The sequence below is a fragment of the Dromiciops gliroides genome, chromosome 1, assembly GCF_019393635.1.
Source record: "Dromiciops gliroides isolate mDroGli1 chromosome 1, mDroGli1.pri, whole genome shotgun sequence".
Taxonomy (NCBI): domain Eukaryota; kingdom Metazoa; phylum Chordata; class Mammalia; order Microbiotheria; family Microbiotheriidae; genus Dromiciops; species Dromiciops gliroides.
Window position 1 is genome coordinate 381,907,156 of NC_057861.1, and position 24,372 is coordinate 381,931,527.

General features: G+C 38.0%; 1 protein-coding gene across 1 annotated transcript; it reads left to right on the forward strand.

Moving 5' to 3' along the window:
• On the forward strand, positions 1-23,807 carry C1H5orf22 (chromosome 1 C5orf22 homolog). Its single transcript, XM_043975569.1, is given in 11 exon segments — positions 1-564; positions 3,494-3,639; positions 6,432-6,581; positions 10,589-11,042; positions 12,745-12,807; positions 13,080-13,201; positions 17,136-17,202; positions 18,447-18,509; positions 18,511-18,559; positions 18,562-18,586; positions 19,646-23,807. Coding segments are annotated over 11 exon segments (1,353 nt in total). The 5' UTR covers positions 1-483; the 3' UTR covers positions 19,779-23,807.
• The last annotated feature ends 565 nt before the right edge of the window (positions 23,808-24,372 follow it).

The following is a 24,372-nucleotide window of genomic DNA, read 5'->3' on the forward strand; positions in this document are numbered from 1 at the left end:
CGAACCGCCGCCACCAGGCGGAAAAAAAAAAAAAGAGAGAGAGAGAGACGAGCCCGGAGGGCCGAAGCTGCGGCAGGCGAGTCCGCACCTCCGGAACAGGAAGCCAGGGCGTAAAGGGCAGGACTGCGGCGCGCGAGGCAGCCCTGCGGCAGGCGCAGGCGCCCCAGGTTGCCTCCGAAATTGGGACAGGAGCGTGTGCGTCAGGAAGAGCGAAGTCTAGAAGATCCAATCAGCACTGTGCATCCCTCACGGGGCGTAGCGACCCAAGCTGGATTGGCCCTACACCTTTCTCTTTTTACATCCGGGTGAAAGCTAGTATTTCCGCTGACTTTTTCTTTGCTCCTTGTTGGTCTTGGGGGGGGGGCTTTGATCCTCTAAATTTCTCCCCTACGTTCTTCTTTCAGCTCTTCGCATGGAACGTCCGCGAGCCTGAGGTTCCATCTCGGAACTCTGGAAGCCTCGAAGTTCTGAGCGCGGATAAAAATGAATCGCTCCCCAGGCGAGCGGCCGCCGCTCAGACTCTATCCCAAGTTACCTGTGTGGGTAGTGGAGGATCACCAGGAGGTAAGAGCTCGGCTCCCTACCCTCTCCGGTCCCTGCAGGCGTCTTCCACCAATTCCCGCCACATGCTCATCCCCATGGTCACACCGACCCGGCCCCAGGCTGGGCCATCTCTTGGCTCCAGGAGTTTTCTCCGGACGTTCCCCCCAGTGCCTGCAATGCCTTCCTGAAGCCTTTCCCCGATCCCTTGTAATTCCAGCGCCTTTCCTTTCTGAGTTATTTACTATTTATCCTGTATGTAGCTTGTGCATATATATATGTGTAGATATATAATATATGTAGATATACATATGTATATGTATGTGTGTGTGTGTGTGTATATATATATATATATATATATATATATATAGTGTGTGTGTGTGTGTGTGTGTGTTATTCTCTTCCATTAGATTGTAAACTCGTTGTGGGCAGGAAATGGCTTGTGTATCTCTGTTATCCTCAGCGCTTAGCACAGTGCCTGCCACATAGTAGGCGCTTAAGAAATATTGGTTGGTTGATGTATGGTATTAATGTTTTTAGGGACTAGCCACACTGCTTTTATTTGAGATTGATAGGAATTCCTTGTTAGGGTCTTCATGGAAGAACGAATAGAGAACCTGCTTCAGAGTCAAGAATGAATCAAACGTTGATTAACGTACCAGGTGCTGTGCCAAGAGCTTCCGATTCAAAGAAAGGCAAAACACAGCGTAGATGCTTCTGGCGTAATGGGGGAGGTAGCATGCAAACAACTCAGGACAAAAAAAAATATAGATGGGGTTATTACAAAATTGTCCTGGGCTACATTGACTGAGTAATGCCAATAATTAGCCAAGTAACAGAGATAGAAGTCAGAATTATTCCCTCAGAGTGAGACACCATCAGAAGTCCATGAACACGTGTCAAGAAGAGTCTCTGTTCCTTAGTCTAGTACAAAAGGAAGAAATGTATCCTTGATGCCAGTCATTACAATCCATCAGTAAACATTTAAGTACTGTAACAAGGAGGAGAAAGTGATCCGCAGTATGAAAGACTGAAGAGAGGTCTGAGAGAATGAGGATTGAGAAACAACCAATGGATTTGGCCACTAAGAGATTTTTAAGAGAATGAGTGGAGAGGAAGTGGAGGCACCTGTTGTGGATAGCCTTTTCATTCCCAGTAGATGAAAGAAAAAGGTTAGAATCCCTGTTCTGTGTTTGGACCTTGATCTCTGGTTGAGGGTAGTAGCCATTAGGACTGTGCTATTGAACTTTTAAAAACTGGTTCATTCATTCCTTTAAAAAATCTAATTCAGGGGCAGCTAGGGGGTGCAGTGGATAAAGCACCAACCCTGGATTCAGGAGGACCTGAGTTCAAATCCCACCTCAGGCACTTGACACTTACTAGCTGTGTGACCCTGGGCAAGTCACTTAACCCCAATTGCCCAGAGAGAGAGAGAGGAGGGGGGGAGAGAAGGAGAGAAGAACGAGAACATTGTACACAGTATCAACAACATTATGTGATGACTAACTGTGACAGATTTAACTTCTCAGCTTATAACAATGATCCAAGACAATGCCAAAAGACATTGGGAAATGCTGTCCACATTCAGCAAAAGAAGTATGGCATCTGAACACAGATTGAAGCATACTATTTTCACTTTTCTTGTTGCTTTTTTTTGTTATTGTTCTTGTTTATTCTTTCTTGTTTTTTTCCTCCCTTTTATTTTGATTCTTCCTTACATGACTAATGTGGAAATATGTTTACCATGATTGTAATATATAACCTATATCAGATTGTTTGCTGACCTTGGGAGGGGGGAGGGAAAAAAGGGTGGTAGGAAAATTTGGAACTCAAAATTTTAACATGTAATTGGGAGGAAAAAAATTTAAAATTAAAGAATGAAAGAAAGAAAACAAAGTTGCCAAAGGGTACGTAATTATAGTGACCAATCTTGTCTCCATAAAAGAGATGAGGAAGTACATCCCCCTTCTGTAGGTTGAAAGGTGGGGAACCATGGGTGTGGAATATGTCAGGCATGTCAGATATGTCAGACACTGTCAGACATGGTAGCTTGTATCTGTAGATTTTGCCTAGCTAATTTTTTATCACACCAATATAAAGGAGGGAGGGGCACATCATAAAATGACCACACACTATAATATATTTTATGTAATATGAGTACTCTATGACATATATTGTATGATGTATTAATAATACTAAATATATTATCTATGATGTCAAATTGATTTAAATAAACTTTTAGAACAAAAAAAAAAAATCTAATTCACACAGTGAATTTGTTTTGGTTTTACCTGTGTAGCAGATGACAGTTACCACCCTAGATCTGTAACTTTATTTTTAGGAAACCTTGGCCTTGAGCAGCTAGCTGGCACAGTGGGTAAAGCACTGGTCCTGGATTCAGGAGGACCTGAGTTCAAATGCAACTTCAGACACTTCACACTAGCTGTGTGACCATGGGCAAGTCACTTAACACTCATTGCCCTGCAGAAAGAAAAAAAAAAAAGGAAAAAGGAAACCTTGTCTTTAGTCACCAGGGCCTATGTATCCTAGAGAGATACTGTGAGGAAAAGTTAGTTAATGGGAGTTCCAAGGGGATGATGGGGGGAGAATCAGAAAGTAAGATGTTCCATTCTAAGCACAGAATCATAGAATTTTAGATGGAGAAAAAAAGACTATAGATCATCCATTTCACCACCTTTATTTTATAAATGAGAGACTTGAGTCCCAAATAAGTTAAGCAGTCCTTCTAGATCATACAAATAGTTGTTGCTGAAGACTGGAATACAAGTACAATGACTTGAAATAGCAATTTGGACATCATCAACAAGAAATAATAGTACATCTCTCCATTTAAAATTGAGCTCTTTTTTTCTTAGTCTGTAGTAATATACATTTATGATTTTATTTTTCAAAGCCAATTCCATGCATTTATGCTTCCATTTATCTCTTACAGGTCTTGCCTTTTATATACCGAGCTATTGGCTCAAAACATCTTCCTGCCAGTAACATAACCTTTGTTCATTTTGATTCACATCCTGACCTCCTTATTCCTGTGAATATGCCAGCAGATACTGTGTTTGACAAGGAAGCTCTCTTTGGGTAATGTATATTCAATATGTGTTTGAAACTTAGTTTTTCCTATAGATGTTCTGTAACTAAGTAGGATTGTTTTTAGGTTTTAACTTGCCCTGCATCAAATCAAACCACAACATATGTTTTTGTTTTTTTCCTTTGCTTTGAGTTACAAAACTTATGAGTGGAGTAAAAGCTCTAGGAGATAACTTTCTGTGCTATTTATAACATACTATGTTTTGCTGAAAAGTGGTCACAATCTTTTTTGGTTTTACACTGTGCCTTTTGTTTTTATACCCCATTTTTCCTCTCTATCCTCCAAGAACCCTCCTTTGTTAAAAAGAAACACATGCAGGGGGTAGCTTGGATGGCGTAGTGGATAAAGCACTGGCCCTGGATTCAGGAGGACCTGAGTTCAAATTCGGCCTCAGACACTTGACACGTACTAGCTGTGTGACCCTGGGCAAGTCACTTAACCCCCATTGCCCCACCAAAAAAATAAATAAATAAAAAGGAAACACATGCAAGCAAAATCAACAGATATAAGGCTCTGTCAGATATTACGTGCTTACCCCACTGCTCTACTGAGAGAATGAAGAGGTATTTAGTTGTCCATTCTCTAGGACTGAGATTGATCATTACAACTAATCAGAGTTTCTGATAGATTTAAAGACCAACCAGGATTCCAGAGATTCAGGGTTGAAGAATGCTACCCACTTTCCTGGCAGAAAGGGGATGGACTTAAAATGCAAAATAATACATACATTTTGGACATGGTTATTTTGGATATTTGTTTTTCTGACCATGCACATTTGTTACTAGGAATTAATAGGGGTAGAGAGAGAAAATAAATTCATATTTTTTTGAAAAAAAAAATTTTAAACAAAGCACTCTTAACTGTTTTTAGTGTTTTTATAATGTATATAAAACACTTTGAAAACCTTAAAGCCTAAATAAATATGAGCTGCTGTTATAATTCGATTTATTATTTTTATTATTCTTTTGTTTCACTCTGCCGTCATCCATACAAGTCTTCCTTTGTTTTTCCTAATTCCTCACATTTATCATTTTTCAACATCAAATTATATTCTATTATAGTAATATAATACATTTTGTTCAGCCATTCCCCAAGAGATGAGAATCCAGTTTGTTTTGAGGCTTGGGGGTGAGAAGACAGCTTTTCCTTTATCTTTGACCTCTTGGGTAGAAATCCTGTTGTAGAGCTCCAGGTCTTAGGTTGTGGAGAATTTGAGAAGTTTTCTTATATAAATTCGACTGTGATGCCTGTCATCTGAGTTAGAGAATCTCAGTTGGATAAAACCTCAAAGGTCATAACTCCTTACCTCCTTACCCAAATCTTCCTTATAACATATCCAAAATATGACAGAATGTGTCACAACAGGTTTATAGGGAAAATAATGAAATTATCCTTAATAAATAATGTACATTAATACATCATTGTATATGTGAGCTAAAATATAGTAGTATTCCCCTCATGTTGTAAATTGGAATCAATCCTTTCCTTCTCATCCTCTGTCTCTTGTCAGTAGTTTTCAAAGATCTTCCACAGAGAATTCATCCAGTTCGCTTTGGGCCTTCTTGTAGGTTTTTACATTTCTTTGATAACAGTAGAACACTGACTAACCAACCATCTGTTCTCCTTCTCTCTTTTCACACATCCACTTAACTTCTTTTTCTGGTCCTGCATTTCCTGATTATCTCATATCATTGGGGTCAAACTCAAATAGAAAGAGTTCCTACAGCCACATATTTACTTAGAAAACCACAAATTAACGTTACTGTTTTCTTTTTTTCAATATATGGAAATACTGCTTATTTTCATGTATTTTGTATTCTTTCTACTTTATCCAAGCTATTAATTACTCCATTTTTTTGTTCCATGAGATTGTCCAAGGAAACCATTATGTTATCTACAAATAGGGATTAGTTTTGTCTCTTCACCTTTGCTTATGCCTTTAGTTTCCTTCTCTTGTCTTACTCCTTGGGCTAACATTTGTAGGACTATATCATGTAACAGTGGGGAAAGGGGCATTCTTCCTCTGCTCCTTTATTTATTGGGAAAGCTTCTAGTGTTTCCCTATTGCAAATAATGCTAACTTTTGGTTAAAAACACATACACACACACACACACACACACACAAAATCATTTAAATGTGGTTCTTCCCTGAATGTGCTCTGTTTCACTAGATTCTATCTACTCATAGAATCTACTGAATTAAGTGGTTTGTGATGTTTTTGTTTTTTGTCTAGATCTGTAATTTCATTGGTATTTTGAATTACTGATGAGGGAACTCCACATCACACTTCCCTTCCCCCCACCCCCCACCTGTGCATAGAAGTCCCTACTTTCTACTTTGTGCTTATAGTGTTAGAGTTGCCTCAGCGACTGAGAGATTAAGTGGCTTTCTAATGTCATTAAACCTATCCCCTGAGCCACATTGCTATTTTAAAAACAATTGTTGATTGTTTTCCTAATGTTGAATTATCCTTATATCTCTGGCATAAGTCCAACTTCATTTTGCTGATATTTTATTCAAAATTATTCTGTAACTATATATTTTCTTTTCTTTTTTTTGAGGGCTGTTGATCCTTAGGGAAATACTGTAGTTCTTTAATTTCATTCCTTTCAGTAGCAGTTTTCTGTAGTTTGGAATTTTAAAGTAAACCAAACAGATGTTCATAAAAGTATTTCTGTAGTTAGTTCTAACACATCAATTACCTAAAGAGTACTTCCTAGATTTAAATGAAAGTTTTTGTAATTTATAATTTAAATGTTTCTTCTTTTATTTCTTTTCTAGGGAGTTGAGTATTGAGAACTGGATTATGCCTGTAGTTTATGCAGGTCATTTTTCTCAAGTAATATGGCTCCATCCTTCATGGGCTCAGCAAATCAAGGAAGGCAAACATTGTTTTTTAGTGGGCAAAGATACCTCTACCACAACTATCAGGTAACACATTATCATTTCTGTAGGTATGTAAAGGGGTCGAATGCTTTGTATCTTTTTAAGCCTTGGAAAGATTAGAGAGTGCCCTTCTTCCAAAAACCCTTTCATATAAGTACTAATATCCCCTTTCATAGATGAGAAAACCAAGCTTGCCCTGAGCCAAACAGCTAGTAATTGTCAGACTTAGTGCTTGAATCCACTCTCTCCCTACCAGGCAAATGCACTTACTAAATTCACACATGCACATATTACATGTTTTGAACTTAAATTTAAGTTAATGTCCAGATCTTTTAAATTATAACTTTATTCTAAAATAGAACTCTGAATTCTAATCTTGGTTTATCTGATGAGTTTCTTCATTAATTCACTTTAATTCTTATCTCTTTTCCAAATGTTTTCTCATTTCATCCCACTGGTAACTCATATCTACTGCTTTTCAGTTAAAAACTAGTTTTCTCTCACACTGTGAGAAGTAGCACAAATATCGTTATCCCCATTTTACCTATGAGGAGATTGAGGCTTAAATTGAGAGGGAAATGTTAGAAGTAGGGTTTTCTGACTCCCGTTTCATCATCCTTTTCCCAAATCATTGACAGTATTAAATGTTTCCTGTTTGCTGATTTTTATTTTAATGTGTAAATTTTGGTGAGTTTTTTTGCTTTCAGGATGAAAAAAAAACACACAAAAAAAGAATGAGTTGCTATTTTTACCTTTTCTATTACTGCATGCCCATTTGTCATCAACAATTGAGTAGCCAAATATGCTATTTTAGGTAAAATTAGGTCCTTGTGTCACAGATCAACTTACTAAATAAAGGTTTTTCTTTTTTTCTTTTTTCTTCCTTTTTTTTTAATTTTAGCAACAAACATTTATTTTATTTTTTTCCAGTTTATTTCTTTTTTTACTTATATTTAAATATTTCAGCTATTTTCATCCAGTTACTAACATTGATTGTTGCATTAAACTTTCTATATCTTAGGATCAATATTTAGAGCTGCAGTGGCCTTTCAAGATCATTAATTAAACAATTTAAAGGTCTAAAGTACATAAATCACATCTATCATAGCATATGTTATACACAATTCATTTATATTATGTATACCAGTATAACAAACTTTGCTATATATCTTTTTTTTTTTTTAAGGCAATGGGGGTTAAGTGACTTGCCTATGGTCACACAGCTAGTAAGTGTCAAGTGTCTGAGGCCGCATTTGAACTCAGGTACTCCTGAATCCAGGGCCGGTGCTTTAACCACTGCACCACCTAGCTGCCCCCGCTATATATCTTTTTTTATTCTTACATATAAGGTATTTTTTTTTCCCGTTACATGTAAAGATAGTTCTCAACTTTTGTTTATATAAGCTTTACAATTTCAGATTTTTCTCCCTCCCTCCCCCCTCCCCTAGACAGCAGGTAATCTGATATAGGTTATATCTATCTATATCTATATATCTATATACATATAGATGTAGATATAGATATGCACACACATATATATATACACATAATAACATTAATCCTATTTCTGCATTAATCCTGTTATAAGAGAAAAAATCAGAGCAGTGATGCAAAACCTCAAATAGAACAACAGCACCCAAAACAAAAGAAGTAGTATGGTTCCATCAGCATCTATACTCCACAGTTCTTTTTTTTTTTTTTTCTTGGATTTGGAGATCCTCTTCTATCATGAGTTCCCTGTACCATTGCATTGGTGAGAAGAATATAGTCCATCACAGTAGGTCAACACTCAATGTTGATGATACTGTGTACAATGTTCTTCTGGTTCTGCTCATCTCACTCATCATCAGCTCACGTAGACCCTCCAGGTTTCTCTGAACTCCTCCTGCTCATCATTTCTTACAGCACAATAGTATTCCATTGTATTCATATACCACAACTTGTCCAGCCATTCCCCAATCGATGGGCACCCCCTCAACTTCCAATTCCTTGCTACCACGTAAGAACAGATATAAATATTTTTGTACATGTGGGTCCCTTTCCCCTTTCCATGATTTCTTTGGGAAAAAGACCTAAAAGTGGAATTGCTGGGTCAAAGGGTATGCACAGCTTTATCGCCCTTTGGGCATAATTCCAAATTGCTCTCCAGAATGGGTGGATCAGTTCACAGCTCCACCAACAATGAATTGCTATATATCTTTTATTAGTAGTATATAATATTTTTGGAATATCAAAACATTTATGACTGTATTATGACTAAATAAAGTACTTTGAGCCATTAAAATAGTACTTTTTATAACAAATTATAAGTTGTACTGGCAGTATTTTTATGTATATAATAAAATTGTTTATTTTCAAGTTGTAGCTTATAGACCTAATATTGTAAAATGTGAGCCTGACCTAATAGTCAACAGGTTTAGTAAAAATGAAATATGATTTTATGGCTAGATTACCAGACTTAGAGGCAGTGAGACCCTGTGCTTGAATTGTACCTCTGACACTTAGCAGCTTGAACGTAATGGGGAAGTCACTTAACCTTTCTGAGCCTCAAGCAGTTCTCTAATTCTATTTTTTTTCTTTTTTTTTTTTTGGTGAGGCAGTTGGGGTTAAGTGACTTGCCCAGGGGCAGCTAGGTGGCGCAGTGGATAGAGCACCAGCCCTGGAGTCAGGAAGACCTGATTTCAAATCTGGCCTCAGACACTTAACACTTCCTAGCTGTGTGACCCTGGGCAAGTCACTTAACCCCAATTGCCTCACCAAAAAAAAATTTTTAAATGTTAAAGAATTAAAAAAAAATAAAAAGTGACTTGCCCAGGGTCACACAGCTAGTAAGTGTCAAGTGTCTGAGGCCGGATTTGAACTCAGGACCTCCTGAATCCAGAGCCGGTGTTCTATCCACTGTGCCACCTAGCTGACCCTGGTTCTCTAATTCTTTAAGTTGTACACAGCTTGTGCTCTGCTTCCTCAGATTGAATTATCGCACTAATGAAATCACAAGCCCTTGATGTATTGACATGATTTTCTATTACTTTAAACAGTTAAGCTAGATGTTCAAAAGAAGCTGGGGGGAGGGGGGAAGATACTATTGGCTATTCTTAAATCACCAAGTCTGCTAGCTAAAAAGGCATCTCAGAGATTGCCTGGCCCAAGTTCTTCATGTTACAGGTTCTGTTCTCTTTGATCCTGAAGGCAAAATATATGCGAAGTGTACTCAGTGAAATCTGGTTAAGTTATCTAAAAGAACATAAATTTTACATAAACATAGAATGTTAGAGATAGAAAAGAACCTGAGATCTCACCTAATCCACAGGTCGCACAAATAATAAGTGTCTGGACTGGTATGTAGCCCTGACCTTCCCAATCTTAACTCCTGTGCACACCCCCAGCCCGCCTTTCCAAATTTTAAGTGAGAATGGTATAGTTCTCTTTAAAAATTCTCCTTTAGAACCCTTAAGAATATGCTAGTATAGTTTTCAGTTAGAGTGGAAATTTTATTTTCTATTTAGACCAAAAAGGATGCTTTTATGTATGGTTTCTTATCAAGTAATTTCAGAGAGCTGTATCTATTTCTGTTCTTTTTTAATTTAATTTTTTAATTCGATGAACTATGCTGTAGAAAAAGGAGATTTTGGTTATTAAAGGACGTGATTTAAAGTCCCTTCAATGAGGAAAAAAATAAATAAAAGGTAATGTTTTACTTGAATGAGAGTTGTTCTAGGGAAGCATCTGGTTATGCCAATTAGTCAGTACTTACATTATTTTTACTTAAGTTGCTGATATTTCAAAGGTAACATACCTACCACTAATGTTCATGATATTCAATAAGGTAACTTTCCATGTTAAATATTATGAAGGTAAACATTATTTTTAAAAATCCATTCTCAGTTAAAAGACTTGAAAACTAGATTTTACTTAAAGGTATTTCTTTATAAGCTATAAAATTTCTTCAAATTTAGCTTTTGTATTATGTTTTAGATGCCTCCTCTTTCTTACCATGCACACTGAAATTTTACCTTTTTTTTCCTTTTGGAAATTGTTTTCCTATGATTCAGGGTTACAAGTACAGATCATTACTTCTTAAGTGATGGTCTTTATGTCTCTGAAGACCAATTGGAGAACCCAAAGCCTTTAGAGTTGGATGTAATTCTGGTAAATCCTTCCCAACTGGTCAGCAGTCAAGAGGAAAATGGAGCAGTGCCTTCTTCTAAGAGGCTGAAACTAGCTGCAGAAGAGTCACAAGGCACTACATTGATGAACTGTTCCTCTTCAGAAGGACTTTGTCCAAACCCAAAAGCAGAAGGGATGGAAAAGGATACAGGATCACAGTTGCCTCCCCAAACTTGCCCGGTGCCAGCAGTTTCAAGCTGTTCTGAGACTCAAGACTGCCAAAGTAGAGCTAGTGCTAGGGAGATTCTCCAGATTCTGAAGAAAGGAGATGCCTTTGTTTTAGATGTTGACTTGGATTTTTTTTCAGTCAAGAATCCTTTCAAAGAAATGTTCTCTCAGGTAAATATACTAGTGTGGATGACTAAAGACATACAGGATACATAGGGTGGGAAATAGGTTGGCTTTTTTCAGAAAGTCTCTTTCTCATCATCTAAAGATATCTTCTTAGGTTTATGTGTCATTGTCCATCACTGAATCAACCCAAGGGGAAACTAACAACCTAGAAGCATGTGATTGTTAAGCTGCTTTGTCAGATCACAGAAACAAAGCACTATTAGTTATAGTTAAGATTAGGATGCAAGAATCTAAGACATAACTGCATTTGTGACATCATGACAACAATGGCATCGTTCAATCAAATGGGCTGTTTCCTGCCTCCAATTTGCTGTTAACTGCTATTCTAGACCTATATTTATAGGCACCTACATTGAAAAATTATTTACCTTAAAGTGAGTGAAGCCTTTAAATTTTAATGAGTTTTTTAAGGATCACATATTATTTGTATCTCATTTAGAATTTAAACATAGTGTTTGGTTTTTTTATCTACAATTTGGATTGTCAGAAACCAAAAATATTGATAAATAAATATCAATGCTCTATTTTACTACCTTTACACCATGGATATACATAGGAAGCAATTATGAGTCAGAAACATTAAAGGTCACTAAGATTTTATAATGTAGGCTGTATTCAGTGTTTGTCTAATATCCATCATCCTGATTTTCCCCTTCTTGCTATAGAGCACAGTGCATCATGCCCTCTGGAACTACAAAAAGGAGAACATTTTCTATCTACAGCTCTCCCCATTTCTCTGCTGGAACGAGACGTATGTTGTGTTCAAGTGGAGAATCATTCACCTGGAGCCAATGGCCTCCGTGACCAACAGCTATCAGAAATTACTAAGTAGCAATCAGAACTCCTTAGAAAGCTGTCTTAGTAGAAAATGCTTGGACATGTGTTCTAAGGCCCATTCTACTGCTCATATTCCCAGGTGGGATTATGGTGCCACATGTTCTCCTGTGTAAGTGTTGCTATTTAGCAGCATTGCACATGAGCCTTTTTCTCCCTCAAAGTCTTGCATAAAACTGCAGTAGATTTCAATCCCTGTGTGTGTGTACAGGAGCTCACTGACTAAAAAAACATCCTATACTCTGGCCCTTTTTCTTCCAAGATTCCTTATATGCTCCCAGAAGTTTGTCCTGATATCTGGAAAATCTCTATATGATGAATAAGCATCTTGTTTAAAAATGTTTATATTGTAAAATTTTATGAACAGTTAAAATATTTAAATTAAGGGATTTTATCATGTGCTTCTGAATAATATTGACTTATTACTCTGTAGGCTTCAGAGAGTATTTGTACATAACTAATTTACATTCATTGTTCCAATAATAATCATTGGTGAAGAATCCCTGAAAAGGATTGGACCATTTAGAGTAAAAATCTGAAGATCACTTCTCACCTAACTTTTACAGAATAACTTTTTTTTTGTTTTTAGGCAATGGGGGTTAGGTGACTTGCCCACGGTCACACAGCTAGTAAGTGTCAAGTGTCTGAGGCCAGATTTGAACTCAGGTACTCCTGAATCCAGGGCCGGTGCTCTAACCACTGCGCCATCTAGCTGCCCCCCAGAATAACTTTTAAAGAGTCATCAAAGGAGTTTTTCTTATAGACACAGCCACTGTTAAACTGTTTTGCGTTTTAATATATATTTTTGAAACTATTAATCATTTTTTCCCTGGGGGCTTGTGTTGTCTTCCAGGAAGAATACAAGCTCTTACAAGAATTATACAGTTTTAAAAAGCCAGATACAGACCTGACAGAGGTATGCCAATATTATTGTTTGGGGTGGGGAAGGGTTTGGAAAAAACACCACAACCTCTTTAAGACTCTATGTTGTGAATGGCAGCTTATTAAGGTGATAACTTCCAAGGGACTGCTCACACTCTTTTGTTATTCATTTAAACAAATCATACTCATGTTGGAGTTTAGGAATCCCTTCCTTCTTTCCTTTCTTGTGGAACTGAAATTTTCATTGTAATGGACTTTTCTTTGAATTCTGAAATCAGTTACAGTGTTTACACTCCATTCTTAAAGGAGGGCTTGGTAGACTGTGTTGAAGGTCGGGTTCATCAGCTTGAAGACTTAGAAGCTGCTTTTGCAGATTTGTGTGATGGTGATGATGATGAAACTGTACAGAGATGGGCTTCAAATCCTGGGTAAGAATCAAGGGGCTGAAGGAGGGGGAGGGTGTCCTTTTTTGTTTCTGGCATTTTCTGGAGAATTTTTTTTTCATGTTGCTTATATTTGTAGGTCATTAGCCTGGTTTAAAAAAATAAAACTTGTTATTATAATTTTGTAAAAGGTAGTATTTTTCTACAGCTAGGGAAAAAATGTTTTCTTGCTGAGGAAACTGAATCTTGAACAATGGCTTTCACACACTTTTACTCTGGGTTCTTACCCCTTCTATATAGTAGAGCAGGGACTCTCCAGGGGTCCTGTGCTGACAAAGCCCTCACCACCCAAGCATCTTGTTAAGTACATAGATGTTTTTAAAAAGGAGACATTCTGGGGCAGCTAGGTGGCGCAGTGGATAGAGCACAGGCCCTGGAGTCAGGAGTATCTGAGTTCAAATCCTGTCTCAGACACTTAACACTTACTAGCTGTGTGACCCTGGGCAAGTCACTTAACCCCAATTGCCTCACTAAAAAAAAAAAAAAAAGACATTCTGAAGTGTGTCTTCAGTTTTAGGGGGAATTTTTCTTCTCTGTTCATATCAGTGCTGTTTCAATCACAAAAATACTGATTATTTTTCTTTAAGCGACATAGAAGAAAACTTGAAGTATAAAAAATATTGCATGGGGTGCAGCTAGGTGGCACAGTGGATAAAGCACCAACCTTGAATTCAGAAGGACTTGAGTTCAAATCTGGCCTCAGACACTTGACACTTTCTAGTGACACTGGGCAAGTCATTTAACCCTCATTGCCCTGCAAAAAAAACCAACTACAAACTAACCGTGTGTGTGTGTGTGTGTGTGTGTGTGTGTGTGTGTGTGTGTGTGTGTGTGTGTGTGTGTATACATATATATATATATTACTGCCTGTTAAATGTTGATCTATTTATTGCTCTATCACTAGCATCGTGAGCATCTTTAGTATGTATTCTGTGTTCTCGGGGAACTGAGAAATATATTCTTTCAGCATTTTGTGGAAGTAAATAAAGGGACGCCCAAAATATTGATTACAATTGACTTGTTTGAGATTTAGATTGTTTACCTCTCTGATGTAGTTATCATTTAATGTTAGTTATCTCAGCATGTATCCTTTATATGCATACACATGCTCCTGTGTGATTCCAGTTAGGCAAGGGAGCTGTTAGAGGAGGCCTAGATGATTCAAAGCTCCAAGGGCCCAATGAAGCCCAAATGACAAAGGAAAGGGATAGGTGAGACAGCTGCCTCTCTAGCTTCTGTGTTGGAAATCTGGAGGAGAGATTAGTTCAGGAGGGCTAGCAATAGAGATTTGAGAGTCATCTGCACATAGCCGATTCATTGGACCTGTGGGACCTGATGGGTTACCAAAAGGGTGAGAGTGAGAAGGTTTTAAAGGGAAGATGCCCACACTTAGTGGAGCCAGAGGAAGAGGATATTTGAGGGCTCTGAGAGATAGGAAGAAAAATAAGAATGTATAGGATCACAGAAGCCAAAGAAGAAGAAACTATCAAAGAGGAAGGGTGGTCAGCAGTGTCAAAAGCTGAGAAAAGGTCAGGAAAGTTGAGGAGTAAGGAAAGGCTATCCTTTGTAGCAATTGAGATTGTCAATAGTCTTAGAAGAATGTTAGTCTAGTGGTGGGATATGGAGCCATATTACAAGGGACTGAGATACTTAGGTGAGGAAGAGGATGAATGCAGTTGTAACTGACTTTTTCTATAAGCTTGATTATGAATGGTGAGAATGAGAGGATGGTGTCTTGAGGGAGAGGCAGGGACAAGTGAGGCATTTTGTAGGTAGCAAAGAAGCTAGAGGAATGGGTAAGAGGAAATGAGATCGAAGACATAGGCAGAAGGGTTGCTTTGGCTTGTTGAATTTTAAAACATAATTTTTGTTATATATTAAAAGTCGGGGGCGGGGGTGGGGCAGCTAGGTGGCACAGTGGATAGAGCACCGGCCTTGGAGTCAGGAGGACCTGAGTTCAAATCCGGCCTCAGACACTTGACATTAGCTGTATGACCTTGGGCAAGTCACTTAACCCTCATTGCCCTCCCCCCAAAAAAAACCGGGGTGGGTCGGGTCAAAGGCCTGATGAACTCATGTTTATATTTACTAAACCTGTAGTTGCTGGTTTGTTTGGAGAATGGGACAGTGGTCTGGCTTTTCTTCAACATAGTCTAGCTGGAAAAAAAAAAAACCCTGAATTTAGAATCAGAAAATCTGGTTAGACTCTGAGCTGTGCTAATTATTATCCAGTCAGCTATCCTCTCTGGCTTCATTTCCCTCTGCTATAAAATTAGGATGATGGACTAAATTATTTTTATGGGCCTTTCCAACTCTGAATTCGATGATCCTATGGAATTGACATCAATTTCCATTAAGTTGGTCTAAATGAAACAGCCAGTTGAATAGCATTTTGCCCTATAGTTTTTCCAAATGAACATGCACTCTGATAGGCTCTCTCTGCTCTGTCATGTTCACATCACATTGGGTATACATGTTTCTATTTTGGGTGCCATGTTTTAGACCATCAGAACATTGATAAACTGGAAACTTTTTAGGAGAGCAGCCAGGGTTGTGAAGGACCTCGCGTTCATAACATTTGAGGATCCAGTTGAAGAGACTAGGGATGTTTAGCCTGGAGTAAAAAAGATCTAGTAACTGTCTTCAAGCATTTGAAAGACTCTCACATTGAAAAGGGATTAGATGGGGCAGCTAGGTGGTGCAGTGGATAAAGCACCAGCCCTGGATTCAGGAGTACCTGAGTTCAAATCCGGCCTCAGACACTTGACACTTACTAGCTGTGTGACCCTGGGCAAGTCACTTAACCCTCATTGCCCTAAAAAAAAGAAAAAAAAAGAAAAGGGATTAGAAAACAAAACCAAACCAAAACACTCAGAGATCTTTTGGGGGCAGCTAGGTGGCGCAGTGGATAGAGCACCAGCCCTGGATTCAGGGGGACCTGAGTTCAAATGAGGCCTCAGACTCTTGACACTTACTAGCTGTGTGACCCTGGGCAAGTCACTTAACTCCCATCCCCCTGCAAAAAACAAAACAAAACAAAAAAACTCAGAGAAAAGGGATTAGACTTGTTTGATTTGACTCCAGAAAGCAAAAGTAGGAGTAAGGAGTAGAAATTGCAGAGGCCAACTTAAACTTGATGTAAGAAAACATGTCATTGCTTAGAACCATCCAGATGTGAAATAAGAGGCCATTAGAAATAAAAGTTCCCTTCCCTGCATGAGCACTTGTCTTTTGCAGATATAGGTTGGACTGTAATGGTCTCTCCGGACTTTTCTAACTGTGAAGATCTTGTGATTTTCTGAAAGTGTTATTTTGGATGCAGAAATTGAGGGTATAAACAGGATGTGGATTTGAAGTACTGTGAATGAAACTCTAAATTTAATTGTTTCTAGGTGGAATAAAGTGAAGAGGAGTGGGGGCATTACCACTATTATTACCATACTCTGTTTTGCTTTTAGAAGCTAGGAAAGATTATTAAATATATTTAATTTTTTACTATGGTTTTTTTTTTACCTTTTGAGAATTTTTCTTATTGGAGAAAAAAAAGGCTGAGGATTTTGCTGAACGTAAATTATCACTTCAAAATATATTTTAGGAAACTTGTGTTTATTTTTCCTTATCACATTTGTTGTAGATAAAAATCACTTTTAAAGGTACAGTGAAATGTTAGCTTAAAGGGATGAGATGTATAACTCCTCACCTTTCTGTACATTCTGTAGTCTTAAGGTATTAAATAGAAAACAGATTCTTGTTTAAACATAGTGAAAGATGTTAACAGCTTTTTTTCTTCATGCTACAAGCATCTTATAAAACAGTCCTAATTTAAAATTTTAAGTAGAATTGGTCTTTTATTGTTATATTATTAAAATGTGTTTGGTGTTTACTTATGGGATTTTTTTGGGGGGGTGCTTTTTTACAGAATGAGTTCCTTAATTCCACTTGTTCAGAGTTTGAAAAACCGGACAGAAATGCCAGATTATGAGATGGTAAGTAATTTCAACTGAGAAATACAAATTAGCCTTATAAAGCACTGGGGGGAGTGGGGGAGCAGGGGAACGGTGCACATGGATTGCCTTTTTATCAAATCACTCACCAGAGAAATAAAAAAGAATCTCCAGTTCTATTTATCAGAAATTTTATAGTCAACATTTGGGTTCATAATTTTTATGTGCTACAGAAATATAACACATTAGTTTTGTGTATCCTCTCAGAATGTTGAAGATGCCTATACCACATTTCCTTATGAAAACTTTTTCACTGTAACTCAGGAGGTGACTACTAGTAGGAATCCTTTTTCACATTCTAAGCAATGACAAGAAAAAGAAGCGGTCATATTGGTAGTTATCCTCCTCTTCCCCTTTCTCCCTACCTCCTTTGTAGTCCCGTTCTTCTCCCCACCCCCATAAACTTCAGTTAGTCTACTTGGTTTAAGATACAGCTCAAAATGTGATTTCATTGGCTTAACTTGGGCTACTCCTTAAAGCACAAATTATTACACACAGAATAATACAGTTTGATTGAATCTGTAATATAACATTCTGTCTCTTTTTTTTTTTTAAAGCGAGGCAGTTGGGGTTAAGTGACTTGCCCAGGGTCACACTGCTAGTAAGTGTTAAGTGTCTGAGGCTGGATTTGAACTCAGGTACTCCTGACTCCAGGGCCAGTGCTCTATCCACTGCGCCATCTAGCTGCCACTGTAATATAACATTCTTGAAATTTAGGAGTTTGTTCTTTATCTTCATATTCATATATTTTGGTGGGACTAAAGAAGTTTGAGATCTTTTGGTATCATGGGAGTCAGGTAGGCCTTGGTTCAAATCCTGTCTCAGACTTTCCTAGCTGTGTGACACTGGGTAAGTCACTTGATCTTTCCTTCAGTTTCCTCATCTATAAAATGAGAGGGTTGAGCTTTAAATCTATTATCCTAAAAAATGGAAACAAACTGCTGTTGATAAAATTCCTATCACCTCTGTGCAACAACTTTAGTAAACATAAAATTCTTTGAAAGCAGATAGTCCTACCTCTTTGCAGATATAGGAAGTTCAGAGTATAGAACATTGCATATGCTCTAAAACACAGTTGATGTGTTGGTTAGTTTATTTGAGTTGCCTTTTTTTTCTAGGTAGGAAAGAAAGGGACTATAGTTAGAAATGTATAAAAAGAAAAGTTTTAATACAACAGTGCTAAGGAAAAAGGTATAATATTAAAGGCTTTTTTTTTTTAACATTAGGTCCATCAGGCTGGTCTGACCTGTGATTATTCTGAACTTCCTCACCATATCAGCACAGAACAAGCAAATTGAGTGTCTTGTACAGTCTCTGAAGTATTTACTTAAAAACTTACCAAACCTACTCTTGTGACCATTGCCCGGTAAGATTCACTAAATAATATCTTTCTTTTCCTGAAGAGTAATTCACAAGATTATATTAAATGCTGTTATCTACGTACATGCTCTCTTTACTGACTTTTACTGTCTATATGTATATATTGGTTTCATTACCTAACAGATTGTATATAATGGTGGAGGGTGAACAGCATAAAGACATTTCAACATGCACCCTGATTCCTAAACTATTCAGTCAGATGTCTTTTTCAGCCTTGCAAACAAACTACCTACCCTAGTAATTCCCATCTTACTCCCCGCATAAAGAAAAGAAAAATAAAAACCATTGCCTGATTCAGTCTTTGCTACTCAACCCTCTCTCATTGTCTACGGCAGGATGGAGGCGTGAGTTTATTCTCAAGCCAAGGTCAGACAGTACTGGGATAGGTGTAGGAAGATCATTGTCAGAAAAGGGCTGCTTTGGTTGGGATTTTCTTTCCACTTATTCCTAGAGCTAAGCAATAGATTTTTTTTTTAAGCTATGAAGTCTAAGTAGCAAGTTGTGCTTTCCTCTGTCTGGTATTTTTTCTCTTCCTGCTCTCTGGAAACTTCACAGATTTCACCAGCTTTTTGTCTTGAACCCAATCCATGGACCACACCTTTTTTTTTTTTTTTTTTTTTTGGTGGGGCAATGAGGGTTAAGTGACTTGCCCAGGGTCACACAGCAAGTGTCTGAGGCCAGATTTGAACTCAGGTCCTCCTGAATCCAGGGCTGGTGCCTTATCCGCTTTGCCACCTAGCTGCCCCCCAGGGACCACACTTTTAAAATCAGTATTCTATTTTTTTTTTTTTTTGCTTTCTAGGTAACATAAACCCCATATATGTTAGAATTGACAAAAGTATTCACGTGTCCAAATAAAATACACCTACCTTCCTCTCTAATGAATTCTAGGAAGGACTGGTTTATTTTTAAAATTTTAACAGTGTAATCAGAAAGCACAGGTGTGCTTTCATCATTGTAAAGTTCATTGGCTTTAAATAGTAAAGTTTGTTATAATCTCATCTCTCTTCAGCTATATATAATTTTATTCAAATTTTGGTTCCAGGTCAAGTTTGGATGACTACTGTCCTTCTGAGCAAGTTGATATGATTCAAGAAAAGGTCCTTAATGTGCTTCATACTTTGTATGGCAGTCTAGACATTCACTTGGAGTATTCAGCCAATTCACCTCCAGCTTGAAAGGAAAAAAGACTCCTATTCCATCTAAAAAATGTATTAGTAATTTTTTACTAACTCTCCTATGCAGCGTCTTAAAATGAATATTTTGGTTTCTTAGAATCTTTCATTTGGAATTTTTTCCAGTGATCTAATCATCAGTCCCCATCTATCTAGGCTGTTGAATATCAAATATGCCAATTTGAAGAGTAACTATATTACTATATCTTTTTGTCTGTCTTTTTTCTGTCCTCCATGTCCCTTCCCAACCCAGTTCTGTTTCTCAAACCTGTAGCCAAAAGTACAATGGACCCTGCTTATAGGATTAAGAGCTAGATGGGACTTTAGAAGTTATATAATCCAGCTCCCTCATTTTAAAGATCAAGTAACTATGGGTACTGGTAACCTAAGTAGCTAAGTGGTGCAATGGATACTGCTGGTCCTGGAGTCAGAAAGACATTTGTTTTTTCCTTTCAAAAGCCCAAAAACATTTATTTAGGGACCCCTCAGAATATACATATATACACACAAAATACACAGCTACATTTGAGCTTACCTTCCACATGACATTAGAAAGCTACCCCTCATTAAGGATTATAAGGTGGGTACTCTTGAATTTGGTTTCATGGGCTCTCAGTTTTTAACCAAAGCCATGCAAGCCTAGGATTACACATATTGGAGATCACTGACCATACGACCTGATGAAGCTGCTGCAGAGAAGAGTGTTTATAGCATGCTAGAAAGCTGTGACGATTCTCAACAGATCCTGTACAACATCGCAGTTTTTCCATTTTTTAAAACAGATCAACTTGCCCTTTCAGAATCCTAGATCACGTAATGTGGGGTGGGAAGTGATGGATAAATAAATGCCAGAATGTAATTTCCCTTTTGGCCAAATTGAGTATTTGGATATTGGAAGCACTACATCAATAGAATGATAGTAAGTCTTCTTCTAAAGGTTTTAAGTTCCTTAGAATTATTATATGATTCTTAATGGCATAGGCCCCATTGATATTTTGTAGTGCTCAATACAATGCATACAGTGTGCATATTTGTGGAGGATAAGGCAAAAATTCTAATTGAATATGGCATCATAGGTAGAGGAAGAAAAGCTTAACAATTATTTTTTCCTTTCCATTGATTTTCTGAAGGCCATAGTGCATGGTTTTATTTGAATCATTTTTATTGTAAATATAAATACATATTTTGTCCTTAATTGGTCTTTTGGAGATCCTAGTACATCAAGAGTAGGGGGAGTTGAATGAATAACATACTGTCAGATTAGCACTTAGAAAATAAATTCAAGAATGATAGGAAGATACAGGTTGGCAAGTACAGATGCAAAGAGTAAAAATTCTATTACTCTTCACTTCTATTAGTATTCACTTGTTTTAGGGTCTCTGAACCTATTATTTTATGTAGAACTTTGCTTATTCTTCATTTTGGTTCAAGAGCTCCTTAAATGGTAGATAGACTTGAATCCTGTATTTAACAAGATAGTTTGTACCAGCCTCAGGATTAAACTTAATTTCAAAGTCATAACCTTTGGAATTCTCTGCACTCTTTGGAATGTTTTAATTTTTGATCAAGTTTGTAATATTCTGCCAGTTGTGTTTCAGTTGCTTCTAGCATATTTTGTTCTTCATCCCATAAACAGCTTTTGTTCTGTCTAGTTTTGTGGTTAATTTGTTTGTTTGTTTGTTTGTTTTGGTTTTTTTGTGGGGCAATGAGGGTTAAGTCACTTGCCCAAGGTCTCACAGCTAGCAAGTGTCAAGTGTCTGAGGCCGGATTTGAACTCAGGACCTCCTGAATCCAGAGCCAGTGCTTTTCCCACTGGGCCACCTAGCTGCCCCCTTGTGGTTAATTTTTTGATGGTTTCCTGGAATTAATTTTTTTAATGATTTATTCTCTTGATTTGGCAATTGAATACTTGTGGATATCAATAATATTTTGTAGCTAGGCTTCTCTTGCTTTATTGCTTCTAATTCTAGTCCTACTGTAGGAACTTCTGGTCAAGAATGGCAGAAGACTCCAAATTGTTCATGTATGCCTGGTACTTCTGAACATCTGCTTCTAACAATCCTTTTGGTTTTCTTAGTGATACCAGACTCATTTGGCTCATTTTTTCTGTTTTGCAATTTCTTCAGTTATCCTTTTGTTTTCTGAAACTAAAGATTCTATCTTCATGTCTGTGACCTTTCCAATCTTCTTATACCTTAAGAATAATACAGATAATGGGGCTTGGATCAAGGAGGCTGGGGTCCAGGGAGAAGGGTCCTGAAGTCAACAACAGTCAGCACCCCAGGAAAGTGCCAGTGTTGCCACCCTAGACTTATCTCCATGAGGTCAAATCCAGTCTCAGATACTAGCTGTATGATCCTGGGCAAGTCACTTAACTCTGTTTGCTTCAGTTTCCTCATCTGTAAAATGAACTGGAAAAGGAAATGGCAAACCACTCCAGTATCTCTGCCAAGAAAACCCCAAGTGAGGTCATGAAGAGTCAGACACATCTGAACAACAACTAATGTCCAGAGAAGTTAAGTCATTTGCCCAAGGGCACCAGATAATAACCAGCAAATCCAGGAATTGAGCCCAGTTTTACTGACCCCACATGACAAATCTAACTTCTTTCTATTGTCCTGCTGCTCTAGTTTTAGCTTTATCTTTACCACTTAAAAAAGCTCTCTAACCTTATTTTAATGGTGTCTCAGTGTGAAAAAGGTAACTCCCTAGAAGCCTGACGATCCTGTGACATTTTAATATACTCTCTCATAATGGTGTTGGTTGTGTGGCTCATATTACAAGTAAGTTGTTACAATGGGAAAGAATTGTTAATTTAAACTTTTGTTGTTGAGTTTCAGCTGTGTCTTCCTCTTCATGTCCCCTTTTTGGGAATTTCTTGATGCAGATACTGGAGCAGTTTGCCATTTCCTTTTCCAGCTCATTTTACAAATGAGGAAACTGAGGCAAATAATGTTAAGGGTCTTACCCAGGGTCGCACAGTTAATTAGTGTCTGAGACTGAATTTGAACTAAAGAAAATGAGTCTTCCTGATTTCAAACCTAGTGCTCTAGCAATGGGCTGAATGAAATACTACCATTCTTTGAACAGGAACATAAGGTATTGTAGGGCTTTTAGGTGTTCGTTTTGAACGTGTTATTGCAAATTAACAGAGAGCTCTGGCAAATAGTATGGCACCTTTGAGTATAAATTTTAGGGGAGGGAATCAAGTTTTCACTTCTGACCTATTATACTCTTAATAGCACTGAACACCGAGACATACCATGGTTTAGTAATCAATCACCAGATATTTAAGAGGCAAATGTCCTGTCATGAAATGCAGCCTGGTGTTACAAAAAGGCCACATTTCCTTCTTGCCATTTTCCTGCCTTGCCAACACTCACATCCCTTCCTTTCTTCCTTTTCTTCTGGGAATGGTAATTGAACCAATGCTGTCCTTTCATTCCTCAAAAGGATGTGTCAGTCAGTTGTCCTATGACTCAATTCAATATCCTTATGACTTCCTATACCACAATACCCCTCCCTGGCCAACACTGCCCTACATTTGTTGTCTTCTGTTACAGTGTAAGCTAAGGACAGAAATCTTATTTTTTATGTTGTATCCCCATTGCTTGGCACTGTACCTGGCACATAGTATTAGCTTAATAAATATGGGGCAGGGGGGCAGCCAGGTGGTGCAGTGAATAGTGCACCAGCCCTGGATTCAGGAGGACCTGAATTCAAATCCAGCCTCAGACACTTGACTTGACACTTAACTAGCTGTGTGACCCTAGGCAAGTCACTTAACCCCAATTGCCTCACCAAAAAAATAAATAGATAATGTAGGGCAGGTTTTTTGGTTTGTTTTCCTCCCTATTTGGAGTGCATTGAACTTGAAGTCTGGAAGACCTGGCTTCTAGTACTGCCCCTGACACATTACCAATGAGTCCACGGGCAAGTCATTTAGCCTTTCTAAGCCTTAGTTTCCTCTTCTGTAAAAACAGGGTCACAATACTGTAATGATTGGAATGATGCCACCTACTGGAGACTTGCTGTGAGAAAGCTCCACCATGAGGAAATGCCTCAGAGGCATTGTGGCTTTTCCTTGGCGTCAGGAAATGACGTTTGCTCTTGGGTGCTGTCTATCAAGGCTACCAGCCAATCAACTTGAGGAGCCTCCTGTTTTCTGGGAGGAGACAGGAAGGAGGAGAGGGAGCCTGCGCGGAGAGCTCTTGTGCTTTTGGGTTCCTGACTTGGTGGTGGTGGCGGCAGAGGACTTCACAGGAAATTTGAGGAAAGATAGGAATGCCAGGCTGTTGGAATTCTGTTTCTCAATCTTTTTCTACTTTCCAATAAACCCTTAAAAACCTAAACTCGTTTTATCAGTGATTTTAGTCAGTTACCCCCCAAAACTGGGGGAACAAATTAGAATCCACATTTAGAATCTTAAATTACACAATACCTAATTCCATTCTCACCTGACTCCACTGCTCTGGTCCTTCTCTGACTTCTCCATTATGCTCCAGAAAACTCATTATTGGGAAAATGTCTTAATCTTATGAGATCTTATCAGCCTGGGTACTCCTCCTCTTTGCTACCCTCTGCCCTCTCATTTGAG